Below are 23,630 nucleotides of genomic sequence, written 5' to 3' on the forward strand. Positions count from 1 at the left end.
CAAATCTAAATCTCCCTTGGGGAGATGCTGTTTACTTTTTTTTTTTCTGTTAGAAGGAGAGAAAAAAAAGAAAAGGGAAGAATAAAATGTATGCTTTTCTTTGATTACTAAAAATATTGAATCCTTTTAACCCCTTCATATGGGTCATCTGAGAAATGAACTTCCTTGCTTCCCTCTTTTGCTGGAGGTTAATATACCAGAGGTTAGGCAGAGTAGAGCAAAAATACCGGAATGAATATTCACAAAATTATTCTCAGCATATTTTAGAAGTCGCCTTATAAGCATAGCATTTTACACCTTAGCCACCTAACACACATCCCCAGTTTTCACTGTTTGGGGGATCCCTCCTGGAGTGCTGACAAGGGCCCGATCCCACCTCTCGCTGGCGGTGCCAAAGGCGCCGGTCACAGGGAGCGAAGTGGGAGTGCAGTCGGTGGGAATTCTGCCCAGGGAAAATGAACAACAGCTGAATAAATATTACAGGATAAGGCCCCGTCCTTGCGATCATTCTGCGCAGGTTCCCACTCAGCATCTCAATTTTTGTGTGAGATGAGATGGGTGAAAGGCACTGCTCCCCTGTCCCCATGCTTCCCTCCAGCCTGCTCCAGTTTCTCTCTGTCCTGAATCGCTGACCATTGCCAGGTCCCCAACAGGCAGGGGCAAGGACCAAGGGACCCCAGCCTAAGCCCATCTTCAACATGGTGCCTTGCCATGCTTCCACCCCTCTGTGCAACCTAAGAATTAGTGATGGGCCATCGTTTTGATAGGGCTGAGCACCTTTTTAGAGCACCCATTGCCAAAAGAAGGGGTGAAAAACCTGCATATAAAATAAACAGGATTCCAAATTTCAAAAACATACATAAAGACGCCCCAATCGGTTCAAGAAATTAAATTAAATTAGGATTTGTGACCTTACAGCTGCTGTTTCTGTATCCGGAGGCAATTTTTAAAAGTGTGAGCAACTATTTGTGTTTCCCTGGAAAGGAGCGCAGGTTAAGCATCGCAGTGCCGTCTCTCTGCTGGCTCTAACTGCTGCTGGGGAGGTGCGTTACGGCCTCGAGTTGTGCATTTGCAGAGAAAATATCACACCGGCCAGATGCTCAAGTCTGCTCTTTCTGTGCAGAAAACCCCACGCACGGCGAAATACCAGGAAAGAGCTCGGCACATTTTTTCCGACGCTTGGTAGAAGTTAGCAGCGAAGCACGATCATTCCAGTTGGGATCAGATGAGCCATTAGCCATCAAAGTCCTAAGTCTAATTAACCCCCCAAAATTGACTGACAAAGATCATTCCTCTTTTATGCTGCCTAACCGGTTGTATGTACGCCGGGCATGCAGTACCTAAGTCAGATGCCGCTTTGTTATAATTAGGGCAGCAAATTTTGTTTTCTGTTTGGTACTTGCTGTTACATATTGCATGTAATGTATGGCACTGTTAAGGGAAAAAAATTGGAGTCAAAGTGCCTGGAAAGTTAGGTCTGCTCTGTAGCACTGTGAGATTGTTGACATCTGCCGAGGTTGGAGAGCTCAGTAAGCAGGAAATGGGGTGTCACTCTGAGTGGTAGTTTACCATTATCCTGGCATCCTAATGAAGTGTCTGCAGTGCACAGAGCTTCTGGATGGCATCTTAACGCACGGCTAAGCAAAAGCACTTCTCTCCTTGTCACTGTCATCCATCTGCCTGCACCCTACTGTAGCCAATGGGATGGAACCATGCTACAATGTGCTATAAGCCATTTAGAGTTGCACATTGCATAATCAGTCCCATCAAATATGTAAAAAATGACTATTATTGGTTATTTCCCTCAAACTCCAGCACCTGGAGTTTGATCCATTAAAGTTTAACTTTTTTAAGTGCTGCTGTTTCCCATTAATTCCACATATATTTTTGTTAAATGGGACTGAGTTGCAGACTCATTGTCCGGGGTCTTGCTAATGGATTGCAAAAGTTGTATGAATATTCATTGCAAACTCCACTTTATATGGCATAGGATGAATTTATCAATTGCCCATATAGAGAGGTTTCGTGCAATTCTCATTTTCTTTTGCAACATCTATTTCTGAGGCATTAATCAAAAGTAAAATCAATTTGGATCACAAATTGGTTATTTTCCTTATAGCAAACATTAGTTAGTTTGAATACTTTTTATAGATTTTTTTTTTAAGCAAGAAAATATTTTACAATGTATCTTCACGAGACAATTGCCAGTGTACTGCAAGTGATTAAAATTGGGACTTTTATGTTGCATACAGTAACATTAAAATACCCTGACATTGAAAGTGATACGGATAATTTATATATATGTGTATATATATATATATATATATATATACACGCACATAAAAAATCCATGTATTTTACCCAGCCTGACTTCCAGAATATGAAGACTTAGCAAATGAAAGCACAGTTTTTAAGTAAATTTTCATTTCCTGATAACACCAAAGCTATCAAGGACTAGGGTTAAGCATTGTGTGACAGGGCCAGCTTCTAAAATGGGCAGGAGAGAGATGAATTGGCTAAGTCGGGTGTTTATTTATACAAACAAGAGGGCAGAACATAATTTAGTTGCATCAGGAATTTTTCACAGACATTAAAACTATAGCAAACATAACAGCGGGGATGCTTGCACAGCAGCACAGTGGGGAAGCTCACAGAGCGTCTGCCCACACTACGGCTGGCTGTAGCCAGCGCCATAAGTCTCACAATTTCATTAGCACTCGAAAATCCACCTAACCCACTCAGTTCCGATTGAAAAAATAAAAAAAGAGAGAGAAAGAAAGAAAGAAAGAAACCAAAAAAGCCCCAAACAAGGCCTGTCTTTTTCTCGGTAGCTGAATCAGTTGTGAGATGTTGGAAAAACTCTTGGCAGACAGCTTTTTGCTGTAGCAACAGTGTATGACGTTTTAACCACAGCAGAAATCTTATCCAAAAATGCAAAACAAGGTGAGAAGAGCCGTGTAAGAAAACAAGAAAACCATACTATTAAAACCAAAAATAGATTAGGTGAGAGATCAATAATTTGATATTTTATGCAGAATCATAAATCATTGTTTTTTTCAGCAGTTCAGATGTGAGGCTTGACAGCATAAAAAGAAACCATGGCTCGTGATAAAATTAGGCATTAATGTGAGCCATAAATGCCATTTAACACTAAACATGCGCAAGCAGCTGAAATGCCTGGTAAAAGGAAATGGGAACTATAGTAAAACTATACAAAGTAAGTCAGACATGAATAATGCAGCAGGTCTGAGGAGGGTCACGGGTCAGCCTCCAGTACCTTACAAAATAATGAATGCATGTCAGGTTAGAGACATACATCCCTTCCGAGCTAACGTGAGTTATTGGAGATAAACCTTGGACTTCCTGTTCTGAAACAAAGTGGCTTGTTGTAAACATCTACGTCCATTTAAAATTAATGATTAAAAGAAAGATTCAGTGGGATTTGCTTAAGTATTCTTTATGGACATGAGTGCTAAAGGTTACTTTCTTCATTCATTTTTACCCAGCCACTGTTAATGTTACAGACACATCATGTTTTCTTCTATGCTCAAATGTTTATCCAAAGCTCATTTGCAAAAGCGCTTATATAATATTAAGTGTTTTTTCAATGCATTCTTCATTTAAATGTAAACAAGAGAGCATCTCCACCGTGTTGCTCTGTTAAAGGGAGCCAGCCCTATTTTTAAAGACAGTAACCCAAATTCTAAATATACATTCTATGAAAATATTACATAGAATACCATCTGCGATTCACTTCAGAGTATCTTGATCTGCTGAAATTATCACCTACATCTTTCATATTTTGCCCGAAAATGCAAAAAGGATTAAATGTCCTCTCATTCTTCCTTTTATAAATGTGATTATGACTACATTTTTCCTTTTGAAATCTTCACAGGGAAAGAGTCTAAGTTTCCAAAATAGGAATCTTCTTCAGATATTTTCATCAATTTTCACAATAAAAGAGCAAGATGAAATATAATATTATTTCACTTTATCAGAATTGGTCTCTTCCATTTCCTAGACTTAGCAGGAAAATTTAAGAGCTGTTCAGAGTGTTTTCCTGTCTTTGCACTGTGCAGTGCTAGGCTTCTGAACATAGCACAGAGGGTGATACCTTCTCCATGGCTATTTATACAAACCCATGTTTAAAGATTTTCTCCCTCCATTTAAGCATGGTAAAGAGACAACCTCAGGAAAAAAAAATATTCCTACTTACGAATCTGAAAGGAGAAAATTTCTATGAAATTGGGACTCAAGGCTTTACAGAAGGAAAGCAAATGCATAGGTATTGCAACTGAAACATAAGATCTTGCATCTGATCTGTTAAATATTCCATCAACAAGGTCAAGAGTAAAGACAAGCCCAGCCACTAAAACTGAAGCGAGAGTAATCTTTAATAAAAAAATGAACAGTTTATCCTCTTCATTTTCTCAAGTGGAAAAACAAATTCTTTTATACTAGAAGAAAATCAACTGTATATAGCTTTTTTTTTAAAAAAAAAATAACACAACAATATCAACCATTTTAATGAAAGAGTACCCAATATTTTCATGGAACTATAAAAGGGAGCGAGAATAAGTGTTATGGCAAAAAGCCTGGGCTCAGCAGCTTTGTGTGGGAAATGGTGAAATGTGACTGTGATTTATAATGAGAAAAGGTATCTACAACATACAATTTTCTACCTAGCTGCAAATAATAATTCATAGTGATGTCCCTTCCAGATAAAATACCTTTGCAATGTAGGACTCGTGGTAAAATGATCATGATAAATGTCAGACCAGTGCAGGTAACGGCTTTACAAACCATTAAGATTAGCTGGCTCTTTTTTTTTTCTCTTTTTTTGATGATAACAGTAACCATGCTGTGACTCGATGTGGTAATAATATCTCAGTACTGATAAATGCCAGAGCCAGGCAGAGGTGTTTATCACTCCCAGTTCAGAAATGCTGACTAAAGTTACCACATGTTGCCTGTTTTTCTTCTTTTACAATAGACTAACAATTAACAAATAGGCTGATTCACAAAATAATTTTATGCGAGATTTCTGTGGATTTTGTACTTTAGCACCTAGCTAAACCTCTCTTCTCCTCTATGTCAGTACCTGTGGCTTTGGTACATTGGGCCCTAAAATGAAGTTATATATCCCTGGCGTTCTTTCACTAAATAATTTCTTCGTAAATTAATACTGTTCTTTTTTTAATTTCTTTTACAATTATATCTAATGAGATTCTGTTGGGAAGGTAATTACCAAGCTGATATCTTTGTTAATTGGCACAGTGAGCAGAGACACTTCCTTCAAAAGAGCATGATAAACTTTTACTGTATTAAATTTCCACACAACTATTCTGTAATGGACAAACAGCAACCTGGTCTAGCGCGTGACATCCTCACCCATGGCATCGGAGGTGGAACTGGATGGTCTTTAAGGTCCCTTCCAACCCAAGCCATCATTCTATGGGTCTATGATCCTATGATTTCCTTCTGTTGAGTTTTTCTCAACATCAGTGTTTCACTCTTACTGAAGTCCATTGAACTTTCATGAATGAAAAAAAATAAACATGAATTAAAAATAAGTTGAGTAGCTTTATTTGAAAAGTTGCAGTCAGCAACAGCCAAGGCAGCCCCAGTCTAAATATAACTTTTCTAGTAATATCACAGCATGTGCACACACCATGCCACACAAGTAAAGAGCCGTCAGTATTTGTCCTCATTTCTTACAATAAATTCACTTCTGCACATTTCAGATCATTTTAATTTGCAGTTTCAGTCATATTTCCACTGGACAGATTGTCCATAGGACAAAAATAACCAGTACTAATGGCTTGTGGCAGAAAAATCAAGGGATGACTGGGTTTCAAGACTGTTGGGTCTTCTGCCGTTCAGAAGTTGAGGCTCTCTATATGTCAAACCAGAGTAAAAGTAAAATACACAGACATTGTATTCTTCATTTGTGTCTAACTTCATCACAACTACTGTCAATTGCATGACTTTCTATAAACTAGATCCATGTGAAAGATTTTTATTTTTTTATTTTTTAACTGGAAAATAAAACTCATGCAAAGTTCATGCATTGACTACTTTGAGCTTCTGTCTCTTGTATTCATATATATAAATCTTTAAATGATAGATAGTATCTATGTATATCTGCATGTAGGAAGTATTATTCCCAACAGGAAATAGGAATATGTGCTGAGGAAAGAAAGAATGTAATCCCATTAATAATTTTGGCTTTTAAATTCAGTTCAAGTGCAGGAACTTTTTGATTTTTTTTACATTTCTTTTAGGGGGGTGGGGTGGAGTGGGAATCTTTGCATCAGGACACTAATCACCATGTATGCTTATGCAGCACCTACTGAACCAGGGATTCAATCCTAGGGTAGTGCTAGGGTAATAAGAATATTAAAAAGCAACATATACAATGAATGATAGGTGATAATTAAATCATAGATTATAAGTTCAGAAAAGAATACTCAGGTTATCTAGGGAATGTAACAAGCAAGATGTTTTCCCTACATCAGACCTACTGGCACCTTATCTAATCTGTTGCTAAATGAAAGGACAGTTGTACATGAATTTGCTTTAGTTGCAACATCTTATAGGAATCGACGCAGAAATCAGTCAAACCTTTTCCCCAAAACTGTGAATCATGCAAAAGCAGGAAGGTTTATCTTAACAAAAAGGATAGCAATGTACTTATCACCTCAAAAGACAGTTTAAAGCCCTTAGTTCTGCATTCTTTTATTACTAATTGCAACTTTGAAATACAAATTGTTTCCTATAGAAATTACAGCTGTGGGATGCTGCAGGTATTAGAAAATAACTGCACTGGAATAGCTTTTTGAAAGAATTGATCACCAGAAAACATGAGTAAAAAGAATAGGAAAACATTTTGTATTCTCAACCTGATAGGGTACAATGTACAATAAAGGACAACAAGAAGTACATAGGAAGAGCATCCAGCACAGAAGTTGGTTCATTGGATGAATGTAATTCCAAAGTGAAATTCCATTTAAGATATGAGTCTCTTACTACTTGGGGGTCTTAAAGCTTAGGATGACAGTGCAATGGTCTAATAAAATAAATGAAAAGCATAAAAATATAGTTCTGTGAACCAGAAAATGCTTCCTTAAGAATCAGAGATTTTTTTCATCATTGTAAGTTACTCTTGCTCTCTATTAAGAAGACTGAAGGTATGATACGTTCTGTTTTTAACCATGTATTAATGATGGCTTTTCTTGTTAAGATACTAGGTAGAGTACTGGGCAAAATCCTAATATGGCACTAAAAATATATATATTTTTTTCCCTTTAGAAATCCCAGACAATGCCACTCGCATTAAAGCCATAAGGACCCTGGTAAAAAAGCTCCCTAGGCCAAACTATGACACAATGAAAATCCTCTTCGAGCATCTAAAGAAGTAAGTAGAACTCCAGTATGAAATGACTGATAATTTTAAAAGGAATGTGTGTGTGGTGTCCAAATCTTACTGCAAATGTCATCCAAAATACCAAAGATAGTTACATTCTTTGGCAAAATGAAGCATGATTTATGACATCTATGCATATCCTATTTCTGCTCAAGAAATCAGTGTCTCCAAGCGAAAGCCCAAATTTTTCCTCTGCTAGAACATGGAACAGTTATGTATCCTTTGCTGCAGTTAGACATTATCGGGATTACCCATGAACAAGTATATTGAAATGGCAAATTCAGCATGTTACAGTGTTCAAGTTTGACTTTCTCCAGCCACAGACTTTTGGATCACCATGTTTCACCATCTAGATCTATAATGCTCAATTTGCATTATGGTTCTCATGATATGCTGAGACATGTAGTCTCAGACAGAAAAATACTTACCTAAGAAAATACATTACAAGCTCTTGTACCTCCTGAGGAAGCTTAAGACAACACAGAACATCTAAAAAATAGTGATGTGTCTCCTAGTGCTGCTGAGGTACAACAGAGGCAGAGAAATGACACCGTGCAGATCCACCTTATAACCCCTCTGTGGTTTCCACACTCCTTGAGCTGAGTTTGTAAGACGTGTCAGCCCACAAAGTCAATCCACAGTCTTATGTTCACCTTGGGTTTTCTTCTCCTGTTTCGTGGCATTGCCATTAAATAGTACGTAGACCATGTGCTCACTCAGGAACAAACCTGGAGCTGTGCTGCTTGCCGAACGGCTGTGCAGAAGTGGCAGACCACAAGATGGGGGCACATAAGTGAAGGGTGCTGTTCCTCCCCTCTCGGCTGTCCTGCTGTTGAGAATAACTACTGCCATTTTGGCACAGCCACTTTTCAGCCAAACAACCCTTAAAATTGAAGGGGCTAGGCAGGACTGAGGGCCCCATGCAGTCCCTGTACACAGAGAAGTATTTCATCCCAGGAATGATATAATGAATGAATAATAATGATTCCAAATAAAAGACTACTCCAAGCTTATAATGAATGATGCCTTTATACTGACCATTTTTGCTGCATTCTCCTGACATGTACACATAATAGATGTAGATCCTTTATCTTGTTGTGCAGCTTCCAGTTGAAAAGGCAAAATGAAGTCCATATAGCTGTGGGAATGTCCGCATTTAATTAAGCAAGGAAGGATTTTAAACAGTCCCTAGAAGGACTGAGTTTGCCCTTGCAGAAAAACAATTTTCTATTCCTCTGATGTACCCTGTGCATGCATCCTCTCCTTTAGTGGGTTATCTAGAGAAAGATGAAAATTTATTAGTGTCAATGGAGGAATAATAAGGGAAATTATTTCCTGGGAAGAACCTGAGTGCAAGAAGTGGGTACACAGTGTCAGAAGACCTGTGCCATATACAAAATTTACTGCACCATATGTGGCATTGATCCTAACCTGAAGAAAGTTTTGTTACTGTGTCTTAGGGGAAAGATATCAGGTATACACAATAAGTCTTTGATCTTATAGTTAAATCACTTGATTGAGACTCTGGAGACCTGGGTTCTGTTCTTGGCTTTGACCGGATGTTCGGTGTGACCTTGGGTAAATCATTTAATCTCTCTGTGCCTTGGTTCCTTGTTTACAAAATGATGATAATGCTTCCTTTGTCTGCCTTGGCTTTTTTAAGCATAATCTATTTGGGACAGCAATTGTTTCCTGCTGTGTATGTATAGAACAACAAGGAAAATTGGACCATGACTGCTGTTTTTTGGGGGAAAAATACAAATAATAAATAGCAATAGTTTGCCATACATATATTCACAATACCTGGATTCACTACAACTCTGTAGAAGTGGTGGGAGGATGGCTGTACTGTATAAATAACCAAGTGTGTGCTTACCAAGTGTCACTGCAGAAAGCATGGTGAAGCCAGAGGTATACGGATGCAACACAGTGGCACGGAGTGATGTAGGGCAGGAAGATGTGATAGTTAAGCCATTTGGAGGTCTGAGCATTACGGGTGCAATCTTCTAAGTCTCTCTGAAGAAGGTCGACCTTCTGTGTCACACCAACACATCCCCAGGGAAGGACAGGACTTTGCTCTGTCAGTATGGAAGCAGTAGTAGAATAGATACTGTAAACACCAAGAAACAGGGAAAAGCTGGTACGTTATCCTGAACTTGGTAGTGGGAAGCCAGGGACCAGTCTGAATGGCCCCATGGCTCCATAAAAGAGAATAAAGAAGCATACATACATAGTTATTAGTCACAAAATGTTTACATTATAAAACTATAGGCAATGCGCATTTGTTTAAATTAACCTAAGAAACAAAATTATCTGGCAGAGATTACAGAATGGAGAACTAGATCAATGTTAAGGAGATTTCTAGGGAGTCTTTTCCTAGGGAGAAGAGGGGTGCCAATGTGCCCTGTGTGCCAGCCTCACCACAGACCTGCACCTTGTGCCACTGCCTTCAACCAGTGGGCTTGCCCAGTCTAAATCAGAGCAACTTCAAGATTCCAAATATTTGAAAAAAAAAACAAGTAGACTGGTTTCGTTGGAGGCATATTACTGCTGTTTCTGTATTTGCTCTTGGACACTACAGCAGCCTTCTCCCAGAATGCTGCATTTACCCCAAACCACCGAGTACAGCGAGGCTGCACCGTGGTTCCACTGCAGCGCTTCGGGCTGCAGGAGCGGGTCCAGATCAAGCACACGTAAGGATGTGAAACGCACTTCAGAAGGGTCCTTCTTTAGAAACCCAGACAAAGCAGCTGATGAGAGAGTCTGTGAGAAAGGCCTGGCAGCAGGGATTAACACCAGTGCCATATATCCGTCTTGAACCAAGCCCTCTGAAGTTGCAAGAAGTCGCAGCGCAGTGTATGAAGCCCACAGGAGGGGGATTAAATGCAAAGCCCGGGGTTGCAGTACCTGTTCTTTTAAGTATTTTGCATCTGATGAAAAAAGTCCCCTATTAATCTTTTCATGAAATTTATTCTACTATCATATAATACATAAACAGAAGAGACAAAATAAGGGGCTGGACAGATATACTGCATACCTCTTTCCAGTCTAATACCATAACAAATTGTGTCAGGCTGAAAATAATTAAGCCCAACTATTAGGTTTTTAATACCTCTTCCTGAAGATGACCTATTCAAACAAATATTATAGCTTATATATGAAAGAAGGAAACAAACAAACAAACAGAGTAAGGATTTTCTCAAATAAAGGGCTACAGAAAACAGCCTGTTCTACCTGCGGATGTTTAGACAGCATTTACCTGCTGTATGTAGTCCATATTTTTATGTTGCATACGTTTGTGAAAACAGAGCCACACTTCCTCAGGACTGGAGCCTCTCCTGTTACTTATTACAAATGAGCTAAACGCAGCTACCAGATAAAAGTGACAGACCGTTCTGGTCCCGTTTTGCAGGCACACACAGGCCATCAGACGATGCAGAAACCTTGCTCTGGCTCTGTGCACAAATGTGAACAGAGAGCAACCCATCCCTGCCCAATAAGTCAGTATTTGTGCCCAGTAATTTACTCACACAACTATAATCCAAGCAAGCCAGAAGGAGGACTTCCCTCCTTTTCCCATTTTATGATCAGTGCCTTACCTGCTTTCACAGCTCACAGCAGCATCTTCAGGTAGCTGTTACACACCCATTGGGAAACCGAGGCACAAGGGGTTTAAATGAATTAAATACTTGACATAAGCCAGCAGTACAGTCAAAAAAAACCTGGAGGGTTTAGTGTTTTGTTTCTGTTTTTGGTTTTGGTTTTGGTTTGTGGGGTTTTTTTTGGTATGTTGGTTGTTTTTTGTTATTTTTATGTTTTTTTTTTCCTTTTTTTTTTTTTTTTTAACAGAGGCCTCTGCAGAAGCACAAAATCCCCTTTTTTTCCCCACCCCCAGTGCAAGAGGCAGTGGGGGTGAGGAGGCTGCCGGCACCCTGGCTGTGTCCCCTGCGCTGTGCTCCGAGCTGGCGCGGGCGGCCACAGCTCTGCTCCAGAAGCTGTGTGCCTGCATTATCCAGCGCTGTGCCTGAGCTAATAAGCTGTGCTTATTAATGTTAAATTAATGAATCTCAGCCTGCTCTGCTTATTAGGTTGAGCTCCGTGCCACCGCGAGGCAGCTCTGCGGCTCCCAGACCCGAGCTGTCTCACATCTGACCAGGCTGGAGCACAGGGCAGCCAAGCTCGGGTCCGCACGTACCCATCCGTGTAGACATCCCTGCAAGGGGATGCACTGCAGGCAAAAGGCCCTCTCATGCTTATTATTTTCCCGCACAAAAGCAGGATAATACGTGTTATTTACCAAAGTATGAAATGGATGTTGAAATAATTAAACGGGAAGACGGGGCCAGCCTGACGCTACTGCCTCTCCCCCTTACGTGGAAAGCACTGAACCCAGATGCCCAACTGTGGAAGATATTCTTCCAGCAGCAGCATCTGCCTCCTTGGCAGGCACTTCAGGCAAGTTGTCTGGGGAGCTCTGCAGTTGCCTCTTGGTCTGTCACGTGGATCTGTTACTGTGGCCTATCTGGCTGCCTTGTCCGGGCAGAAGCCAATTCCTTTTGATTTACCTTTGAATCCAAGAAGCTCCATTTTTGTCTTGCTCCATTTTTCCTGTGCTCTATACAGTGCAGCAAGACATTTTCAAATGCCATCCAGGCTTTCTGCCCTTCCAGAGAGAGAACGGTGATTTCCTTTCTGACTGCCTTCCCCCCAGAATTCATCACTCGTAACTGCTTGTATCCACTTTGCTGCAAATAAGCTCCTCATCAAGAGCAGAACTAATTATCCAAGACATACCCACTAACCGCAATATGCTATCTACCAAAAGTAGTAAGTATTGCAAGATTCATGCTTTAGCTGTCTTCCCCCCATGTCCATTCCTCCATGACCAGAGAAAGCATCCCAGCTGAATGACTGACACACGCACACCCCTCAAAGCTCGCAACACATGGCAGCTTCATTCTGCAGAGCATGGGCTTTTTTTGCAAGCTACGTGCAACTAAGCAGACTTATTTCTACCTATTAAAGATTGGGGAAAAAAAAGAAAAGCCATGCTTAGACAGAAGCCCACAATAGACCGCACACCAGGCAGTGATGACAATGTGATGACAAGTCCAGCAGCAGTACCCTGAGTTCTGAGGGCAAATCAGAAAATAAAGTTATAGCATGGCAGCCAGTAATGCTGCCAGGGGACGTCTGCAAACTTTTTTTTTTTTTTTTTAAGTTGGTGGAGGAAAGCTGTAGCAAACTTATGTGATTTTCACTTACTAAACTATGTGTCATATCAGCAGTTTCAAGCAGTCTTATATGTTAAACCTAGGCTCATGAGAACCCTTCCTCCACGTGGCAGAAGAACAGATTACATTAAGAACTGTACAAGCCTTTTATTAAATAGAAGCAGGAGACAAATAAACAAGGTAGAAGTTATTTAAAAGAAAAAGCAAGACCCAGAATGGAAGGTCTATGCAACAGATTTCTATGTGGGGAACCTCAGAGAACTTGTGAGAGACTACAACCCAAAGTGTGCGATGGGCGCTCAGATTTGCTCCAAGAAAAATGCCCAGATTCAGGCATGTGCAGAACGACAAAGTTCTTAAAAGAAGGCATGAGAAACAAGGAATGTTTTCTGAAACTATTTCCTGATTTGGATCTTTCTTTAGTCAGCCAGTTCATGAGCTGCTCTTGCTCTTCAGCAACAGGACAGCAACAGGGAGAAAAGCTGAGCCTTGTTCACACACTTAGAGAACAGCTACTGGAAATGCGAAGAGGAGAAGTGTCCTTTCAGCAGAGCGAGCGGGTGGCTGGCCAGGGAAGGGAGGCACTCAGGCACCCCGACTGCCATTTAAAGATCTACATGAAGCAAATTGATCACTTTCTAGCTTCAGAAGGGCAAACGTATATTAAGACATGCTCTTGCGCACATGCTTTTCTCTGTTTCAGCTATAGGACAGTTTCAGGAAGGCGCTGGACCGAGGCCAACACTTGTCCCATTTACTGCAGCTTCCTGGGGTTCGTTCTGGGGGAAAAGAGAAGAGAGAAATCTATTTCTCTCTACTGAAGTGCATAGTGGTCTACTAGACTCTCCTCTTGTGGATTAGTGACACAAGCAAACGTGCACCAAACCCCAGTGCGCACAGGACAGGAGTAATAACAATTATTGAATTAAAGGCACAAATGAAATCCAGTCTTCCTGGAGCACCTTTATGCATTTTCTTTGTGTTCACACTGGGGGAAGGTGTCTGCTGCAGAGGTTTCTGCAGTCATGCCTTGTCCTTCCTGTGGAATAAGAGAGTTTGCAAAGTTCACCCATTCCCTGAAGAGTACATTACAGCTTAGTGGCTTTAAAGAGAAGAATAATGAGGATTTAAAAGTGCATTTTCACCTGTGCTTCCTATTTTCACGAGCCGTATTTAAAATATAAACCCTGATTTTCATAACAATCAGACAAATAATTACGCTTGGTACTTTTCAATGCTACCAAGCTTCAAAATGTACTGCACTGGTGTATCAGCAAATAACAGAACGATAAAAATAATTAACATAGTTTTAATTTAAATATTTATGATATGGTTGACTCTGTGGCTGTACGGCACCATTGTGCTAGGTGCAGTACACAAATACGGAGAGATAGAGCCCCTGTTTCAAAGAGCTGCCATTGTTCACTCCACATTACTCAGTATCAAACGATCTCAAAAAGCTTTTCAAACATTAATTAAATCTCAGAACTTCCTTTTTCAGGTCAGTAAGTTTTATTATCCCGGTTGTGTAGACAGAGAAAGTGAGGAATGAAGAGGGTAGGGCACTTGCCCATGACTACGGAGCGAACACTTCTCACTTCCACTCTCCGCGTCCTCGCAGCTCCCCCCAGCCCCTCCGCGTCTCCCAGCGTTTGGCCATATGCACACCCTGCGCACGCCTGCATATGGACAGCACATCCCGGGGAAGGGCAGTTACTGCTAAATGCTCTTCAGTTAATAAAGACCATGTGAGAGCCTTGCTTCTGGTTTGCACTCGCACAAGCCTCAGCAAAATATCGCTGGCAGAGTTAATTTATGTGATTTTGTAACCTCTTAATATTGCTCGGGGTGAGCGTTCTTTTCAACTCAAACGGTTTTTGTTGCTGAAAATTAAGAATGCTTAATTCATTACAAAAGGGCTTTTTCACCCCCCTCCCCTTTATTTATTTATTTATTTATGTGTTTATTTATTTATTTTTCTATTTTGAGTGATTGAGCCCTATCACATTAATGTCCAGAACCAGGTCATCAATGGGTAAATTGCAGTGCTTTTCATTTTTTTTTCTGACTAAAGATACAGGATTTTTCTCACAATAAGGCTGTGAAATAAATAATAGGCTTGAAGTTTCTTAAGATATTCATTGGAACTTAAAAAAAAAAAAAAGGCTTTAATGCCAAAATGTCAGTGTTCTGTGCAAAATAATTAATATAACACAATAGGATCTATTCTACTATCGATTGAAAGGGAATTTATGCAGGTAATTCATTAAGGCTAGTGGGAGTTTGGCATGTAAATCCCCCAGCACTTTGATGGGAAAACAGACCCTGATGATTTGATTTCTACTTTTTTCATAAGCTATAAAAAAACATGCTTTTCAGTGGGAAATATATAAACAGAAAAAGCAAATACCTGAGCAACTAGGACAATGGATGCCCCTGTTTTGTGCGACTTCTGAAATGACATTAGACCAAATCATTTTTCACACATTGGAGAAGATGCAACAATCATTTCAATCACTGTGTTAAGAGAATCAATACATTTTTTGCTCTCAGAGAATGCTATTTTACATTCCAACATTTCCAGGTTATCACCTTCATACATCTCTTTTTGTGGTCAAGTGCATGATTAGTACTTCTGACAGCATATTGGCCATTTTCTTATGAAGATCTACAAATTCTTGTAAATAAAAGCCAATCTGAAAAAAAAAAATGAAGAGCAAATCTGTGGACTGGAATGCACCCTACTTGTAATGGGAACAAAAAGCTGGCAATGAAATATAAACCTAAATCACAGCAGAATGACCTACTTTAAGGCATTTGCCAAAGAGACAGTGTTTTAGACAGCTCCTCTGAAGTAGCGTCTTTATGTCTATGCCATCTGCAGATTTATTATTGTGCTTTAGAAAAAAAAAAAAGAAAGAAAGAAAGAAAGAAAGAAAAAGGAAAAAAAAAAAAAAAAGGAAAGAAAAACCTACAGTGTGCCTGAACAAAACTAAGCTTCATCTATAGAAAGATTCCAGTACTGTGGGCACCACACCCACACCTACTGATGTGGTCCACGTTTTTTCTTTAGAGGCACCTAATTAAGAAACCCTGACTCATTTACATGGATACGTTTGATCTAAATTACACTCCAAACCACACCAAATTAGGAGCATCTGTGAATGTGAAGTGTTTGTTCCCAGTGCCTGGTAGAATAGGGCCAGTTCTGGACGGCACATGTTCAAGTGACGAAAAATATTTCAGATGTAACATACTTCTGAGACCCACTTTTCCACTAATAATTCATAATGAGTTAAACCAGTATCTCTGCTCGAACAATTATTTCAGGCTGTGAAAAAAAATGTCATTTTACTTTTAAAAGGAAAGGGGGGAAATCAAATAAAAAGGGGGTGAGCAGTCTAGTTTGGTGGTTTATCAAGGGCCTGAGCACAACCATTAGCACCATTTAAAGCTGTGTGTATCAGACTTACATTAATTACTCCTGAAGTCTGAGCTAAAGCAAAGTGCCTATGACTTTGCTGTTCCTATGACTGATTAGCTGCTGTTCGCAGACACCTTCTGCCCTGATGTATGGCCTTCTGCTGCTGTGCCACCTCTCCTGGACTCCAGGAGAAGGTGTCACCCAGCGAGGTGGCACCACGCACACTGGATAACACAAGCAGATCAAGGTCACAGGCCTGATCCAAGAGGTACTGGCATTTTGGGCTTCATCGCTGGTGTAGGCCAGCCATGGCTGTGTGCACCTCAGCAGGCCGCATCCCTACAAATCCGGGTCCTGCAGCAATATAGGGACTTTCACTGCTTCCTCATCTCTGGGACACAGCGAGCAGAGGAGGCTGCAGAAGACACCGGTTGCTGCTTGCAGTCTAAATTGACTAAATAGCCTTTATCTCACCCTAATTTAAGCCCAGGACCGAGCACTCGGTTCCACGCTGCTTGCAACTCCCAGTCCGCCAGCGCAATTTGGCACTACTGTCGGATTCGGCCCATGCTGTTTGGCAGCCACCTTTTATTCTTCCCTTCTTTTATGCTTTGTGAATAGCCTAAGTTACATAATACCAGTGACAATTTGTTTATGGCAAGCATTAGAGTCACTGTTTTATGATTACACTCAAACTTTAAGCCACATTTTGACATCTAAGGATCATCTTGCATTCTCATATATTATATACAATGAAGGTATGTGTTCCAGTAAGGGGGGGGAGGAACTTTATAAATAACATGACTCCTTTTGTCTGAAGAGATTTTAATATATTTGTCTGATCTACTGTTTTTGCAGTAGCTAGAATATAATTTGAATATATTAATATTTTCAGCAACTGTGCTCAGGGAGCCCACTTAATAACTTATGCATGGATATATAGATACACTTCAGACAGAGGTAATGTTTTTAGCCTTTATGTCGGTAATACTTAGACACACACAATGAAAGAGCCTGTTCTTTCCTCCTCTTTGTTGTGGGCATGCATTGTGATGGTATGGAGCCAGTGTTCTTTCTGTTGTCTACACAGCCTGGATTCAATAAGCAGTTATATATGCATATTATGACAATGTGGTCAAGGAAACCAGATTTTTTTACTATACCTTCATGTGCCTGTACAGTATAAAATCTGGTATTTATTTTTCTTGTCCTCATTCAATATGTTAACAAAATCATAATTTGATACAGGTTATGTTCACTTTATAATTAAAATTATAGAGTTAGATGAAAATACAGCAAGATGTTGCTGAATGGAAAATATTTATCTTTTCATACATTACGCATTATGGTGCAATGTAAAATCAGAAATCTGTGGATCGGCTAACTCCAGCCAAGCATATGACAACTTGCCTCCTCCCCTGGTCCACAAGATGCCACTGGTTACCTCTTCTAAGCCAGGATTTCTACACCTATCTCCGCCCCATTGCTAGATGGCGTGGCCACATCCTCTCCAGAGCTTTGCCATGGTCTTCTGAAATGTTTTTGCACCACGTGCCTGTTGCTTCTGCACAGCCAGGGAGCAGGAGAGGAGTGAGGGGAGCAGAGCTGGGGCAGACCCCGCAGGGAGGGTCGACTGGGGCTGAGAAACTTGGGAGGAGAGGAAGGATGTAGGGAGATACCTCGCAGAAATGCTTCACCATGTTTGTTGGCATGGAAAGGTGGGCAGCAGGACAGGGATGTGCCAAGTGGCCAGGAATGGTTCGTGATCTTCACTTTCAGATTAACACAGATTTTAGCATTCTTGTAATTCTTATCCATGCTCTCACTTGGATGCCCTAGGCATACAAGGTGCCCAAACTGGCCCATCTTCAACTGCAAGTTACATATATATATTCATAAGGTATATATGCATATAGCCTATTACTCGAGGATTTTTTTTACCTGTGGAGTATTCTCGTGGGATGCACTCCTGGAAGTACAGAATGCAAAACATCTAACACCACTTTAAATTCTGCTAAACTATCTTCAGCAAGACAGAACTGAGCTCAGCTTTTGGATTTCTGTCATTCTAACCATCACCATCTGAAGAATCAGTATTTTAGGCTACTTTAGCAGGCTCTCCAGAAATGTTCTGATCACGTATTATCTATAAAGATCATAATATATCTATTAATATAGCATCAAGTAACTTTTGTCTTGGTGAAAGGGATGTTTCTAATACATCATGGTCTCTCAATATTTAGGGGAAAAAAAAAAGAAGACACAGTTTTCTCTCATATCCAAACATAGTGTCAGAGTGACCCAAAATGACATTTCACTTTTTTAAAACAGTGAAATATCACTGTTTCCCTGCTAAAAGTAAGGTGTACAAAGACTTCCTAGTCTGTTGACTAGACTGCAGAGACTTCTGAATATGCTGGTTCCGGCTTGCCAGCACACATCCTGAAACACAATTGCCGAGAGAGGTAGGGCTATCTACATAGGGACCTAAAGACTTTGGTAAAGTGTCTAAGGCAGTCAATCCCACAGTCATCTGCAAATAGTATGCATGTGAAAGGTGTTGGACTTAGAAAAGGAACAAATAAGAAAGTCTAAAGCCAGTTTAAAGCTAGGAAATATCGCAGACCTTACAGTGCTACAAAGGGTGCGTCTTACAAAGACACAACATCTGGAAAATCCTGCACTCCAGGCAGTTCGTGCATTTAGTGCAATGGACTATACACGTGCATGAAAAATAAACATCAAGCTAAGGTGAGTGGACAAGACAGACAAAGTGAAAGTAGAAAAGACAATGCTGACATAGTAAATTCATTGCTCAAGGGCAAGTAAAATGTAAATACGTTTAAAGAAATCAAAGACTCGTGGCACATACTCACTAGTGCATTTAAGAGATATATTCATCCTACTCATGTTCAATATCAGTGCTGAAACAATCGCGATGCTGGGAGGCATGTTAAAGCATCTTTCAGATCTGATTCAAATGCAGTGCATATATATTGCACTAGTAGCTTGTGGAGAGCTCAGAACTGAACCCGAACGAGCAGGAATCCTGGTTGAGGTCAGATCCCATACAAAGTCATCTCTGCTGGGCAGACCACTGCAGGAAGGCTTCACTTTAAACAAGATGGTGATAATGAGTAGAAAAGTGTGGGGTTTATATTAAGGACAATTAATAAGCCAATATTCAGGGGGTTTGGGGAATTTAAAAGGACATGAAACAAAACAGTTTATGAAGTAATTGCATATTTAAGGCCTCACAGAAAAGGAAAATGACAGTGAAAGTTCGTTCCCTGGCTTTTATGGGATTCTTTGCCACATTCTGCAATTTCAACACCAAAAATACTGGTTGTCTCACAAAACAGAACTATTTACTCCTGACACTGGACAAAACCAATAATTTCTGCACCAGAAGCTCTAGACTCTCTATAAAAGACATGTTTCTGAGCGGGTTGTCTGAAGTTCAGCACTCCAGTATGAAATTCCAACCAATTGCTGCTTTGGGGCTTTAAGTCAGAAAGTAAACCTGTCATATCCAGGGCTGAGTTATTCGCTGTCAACTGGATTACTGTAGCACAAAAGGGCTATAATTGAAGGCTGCAAGAGGTTATAGATTGAGCATAGTCAAAAGCAATAATTCCACTTAGTAAAAATAGGTATCATCCAAACTGAGAAAAGTTAATCTTGTACACGGTAAAATTCTGACTCCGCTCTGCTCCTGATCGGTGGGAGGTTTGTCAGTGACTTTAACAGTAATCAGAATTTCACTCTCTGTCAAGAGAGATGCAGCAAAGGGTGTGATGAAGTGAAAGCAAATTTAAAATAACTGTTAACCTGGGGCTTCCAAAATAAATTTTCTGAGCACGGACTGCTGTCTAACTTGGTGTTTTCCTGATGTAGCAATGCAGACAGCCCTTCTGGGGAACAAGGCTTACAAAACTGTGCTAGTGGAGTACAGCTAGGATTTGCAGTAAGAATTTCCCCCTGTAACCACTGAAGCTCACATTGCTTGTCGGCTGGGGTGCTGGGGTGGGACAGCACCGCTTAAGCATGGAGGGTATCATTGATAAGAAGCAGTTTCAGAAGATCTTTGCTGATTATCAATGCCAGGGCAGACACCCTTCCACCTGAGCTGCTCTTTTGAAGGAAGGGTAGAGATCACGTGGAGAAGAGCATGGTGCTGGCTGGCAGAGGCATTAGGTTTACCAGGAGGAGGCAGAATATATTATAATACCAAGTCTCATTTTCCTTTTATGTTTCTTGCCAGTAAATCTGAAGCAAGGAATGCAATTCATGTGCATCTGTGAACAAGGCTCCACAGGGTTTTCTCTGTGCTTTCCACTGCTTTGGGTGTGTTGGAGAAGGGCGGCTTCTTTCACTGATTTACAAAAACGCCTGGGTTACCAGCAGAACTGGTGGTTCTGCTTTTTGTGCCACGTATTTCTTGTTTGTCCATCAATAAGCGTGTCAAAGCCTCGGTGTCCCCACCTGAAAAATGTTGTTAATAACATTAATCCACATTTATTAAGTGACTTCAGCTTTATGGAGGAATACCAAATATTATTAAGACAAAGACAAGAGGATAATAAGGAAATGTGTTTTTTTCCCTTGCTGACCTAGTTTCTAACCCCCCTTTAAAATCTTCCATTGATTTTAATTATGCTTAATCTAAAGTTAAGCTCTCAAATCTAGCAAACTTAAGGGCTGCTTTTAAGTGAATTTTCTCACCTGTCAGAGTTCCTCAGGCTTTCTGTGCTACAATTAGAAGTTTATTTCCAGCCCAGACACCAAGTTGACAGAGCTCTCGATCCACGGAGAGCATCCAGCACGACTACTGAGCAAGGCGCAAGTCCAAACGCCACCTTGCTCAGCTCAGGCTTGTGTACAGCACTCTTCACAGAACAATTGCAGCCCTTTTCTCATCAGCGGTAGCCGGAGGCAGTAATAAGGGTGAAGGATATCTATCATGAAAAGTCCAGTGTCAATGTGTTCCCCCAATTTATTTACTGACCTTCAATGCAACAGCCATACTCCTGACCCTCATGAGATGAAGCCTAAGGGGAAATGGCACTGAGCACCAATTCCATATCCTGTTGTTCTGTGGTCTAAATTAAGTGCTAATTAATTACCACTGGCATCTTTGGCATTGCCTGTCAAATTGGATTTAGGATATCCTTTCACTGTTTAAACAAATAGCCCTACATCTAAAGCTAAAATCCCAAGTGCTAGTATTTTCTTTACCTTTAAATTTTTATTTAAACATTCAGCCAGTATCTCCTTGGATTTTGCAGGTAGAATTCAAATAAAAGAAACAGGAATTGATATTGTCAATTTTGATTAATAGTCCTTCATTAATAAACATCCTGTTATTCAGTTTCCACCTGCAGTTGCTGATGTTGCCTGGAATCAATTAACTCATATAATTTGATTTACTTTACAAAGACATTTTTGGATGTGCTGTGCCGATGATAAAGGTTCTATATTTATAATTCTTGATTTAAGGGAGATTGTTACTAACTGCTTTTTATTTTTAATATTACAAGGAAATGTAGCTTAAGGCATTCTTGAATTAAAAAAAAATAAAAATAAGCAATCTTAAAAGTTAAATATGTATTTATTCATATAAGACTATCTGTTGCCTTCTGAGCTACACAGGCCACAAAAGCAAGCAGAGCCAGGACCTCTGACAGGTTGTGTTTTACAAGAAGCTGGTAGCTCTGCAGAAAAAAGAAAAAAGAAAAAAAAAAGGAAATAGAATTAAAAAAACATAGCAGAAGTTACATCATCAGCCAAAAATACAGTAAAGGGGTCTATGCATTATATTTCCATCTGAACATATATTATTCTATCTAGTCTCACACTGCCTTTATCACTCCACTTTCCAAACACCTCTAAGAAGTGCATTAGCATCTGCCTAACATCTGTCCCGGGTGGTTTTGTTCTCTCCCATCCTCTCCCTAGGGAGAGACTCGTGCTTGCAGTGGTGGTGTGGCTTTAGAGAGGGGCTCGCTGTTGTTTGAGATATATATGCTGCTACACGGGTCCCAGAGAAGGCAAAAACGAATGCTTTGTGAGCAGAGCTGCAGCTGGAGTCTGAGATGCTCCTTAGGAAAGTTCATGGCCCTCAGCTGGCTCCTACGAAGTGGCTGTCCCCAAAGAGGCAAGCTGCAGGCTTGATGGCAACTTCCACCGTGGTAGCACGGGCTGGCCAGCTCTCCTCCTCCCTCCAGTCTCACGAGCATTAGTCAGAACCAGTTTGCAGTCAGTCACAAAAAAAAAATTAAGAACCGGGGTAAACTGAGAGGGCGTTGTGCTGCTTGTCAGTGAATGGAAGAACTTAGCGTGTCACCCAGCTGGTCGGTCTTCCAAAAGGGAGACATGGGGATGTATCCATCCTCTCATAGTCACATACCAGGAGTTTCTTCAGAAAATGGCCAGAAAAAAAGGAGATGAACCAGAGACTGAGAAGCAAATGAGGGTTCAGATCGATATTTCTCCACAGACCTGGGACAGGATGCCCAGAGACATTCAGTGTTATGGTACAAACACCACTACGCTCTACAAGCCTGTATCCTAGAGCAGTCTGAGTAGACCTGAGTTATGGGCCTCTGAGGAAAAAGGGCACCTCATCGAGACATGAACTTGAGCACATGGCATAGTCCTAAGCCCAGGAGACAGCAGAATCCCTGGCAGGAATTGCTAACTTGTAATGAGCGCATCTGTTAGCATGGCAGTGCTGGCCCTGCTTTCTGTTCCCAGAACTGTTCATGTACTTGGCAAGATGCAATTATTGATTAACACACAACTGGAGAATGCATCTGACCCATGCTTCTCTCTTCTTTGGGCTCCCTGATGGGGCTATACAAGGAAGGTAGGAAGCACGTGTGGTTTTGAGGCCTTCTTTGGCACAAGGCAGGCACTGAGTCACCCTGTCCTCTTTGTATGACCACAGCTGGGTGTGGAGGCAGCAATGGGACCTCTTCCAAAGCACATTCTTGAGCCAGGCCCCCACGTTCTGCCTGCATCACTTCAGACACCCAAATGTGTTTTTAGATCTTGGCCTGAGTCACCTGGAAAATGAAGACTTTCTCCACAAGACGGGTACTCCGGGAGGTGTGAGCACGCATGCTCTTCAGAAAGCAGGTCACACAGGTAGCAAAGTTCACCCAATGGTGAAAAGTCTTTATTTTAAACTGTTTTCTTATTAAACCAGGGTAAGCCAGAATAAATGCTTTTCTTCAGCTTTTCAGAGTCTATTCAGCCAACTGTGAACCAATCTTCGGAGCTAGTTTAGTTATGATTTTTGTTTCAGGCTGGACTCCAAGGCAGTTCGTCCAGGGAGGGCTCATGCTGTACGATATGCGGGGGATCCCCTGAGGAAGCCCCTTCTCCAGCGGGTCCCTGTCAGCTGTCCAGACACTAAATATAGCCACCCAACGGTCAGATTTAAAGGCCAGTCTGCAGAAGAAGACAGCATCGAGCGCTCATTCTTGTGTCCCAGAGCAACTGAAGGGAAGGGATTTTTCCCAAAGAAATGTAATATGAACCC

At 40.8% G+C, this 23,630-nt stretch overlaps 1 protein-coding gene across 1 annotated transcript in view; it reads left to right on the forward strand.

Moving 5' to 3' along the window:
* ARHGAP15 (Rho GTPase activating protein 15) overlaps positions 1–23,630 on the forward strand; it is a 313,229-nt gene that overhangs the window by 282,232 nt on the left and 7,367 nt on the right. Inside the window, exon 12 of the mRNA XM_035556046.2 lies at positions 7,312–7,417. Coding sequence (XP_035411939.1) covers positions 7,312–7,417 — 106 coding nt within the window. The remainder of the gene's footprint in view (positions 1–7,311; positions 7,418–23,630) is intronic.

This window comes from Cygnus atratus, chromosome 6, assembly GCF_013377495.2.
Source record: "Cygnus atratus isolate AKBS03 ecotype Queensland, Australia chromosome 6, CAtr_DNAZoo_HiC_assembly, whole genome shotgun sequence".
Lineage (NCBI taxonomy): Eukaryota > Metazoa > Chordata > Aves > Anseriformes > Anatidae > Cygnus > Cygnus atratus.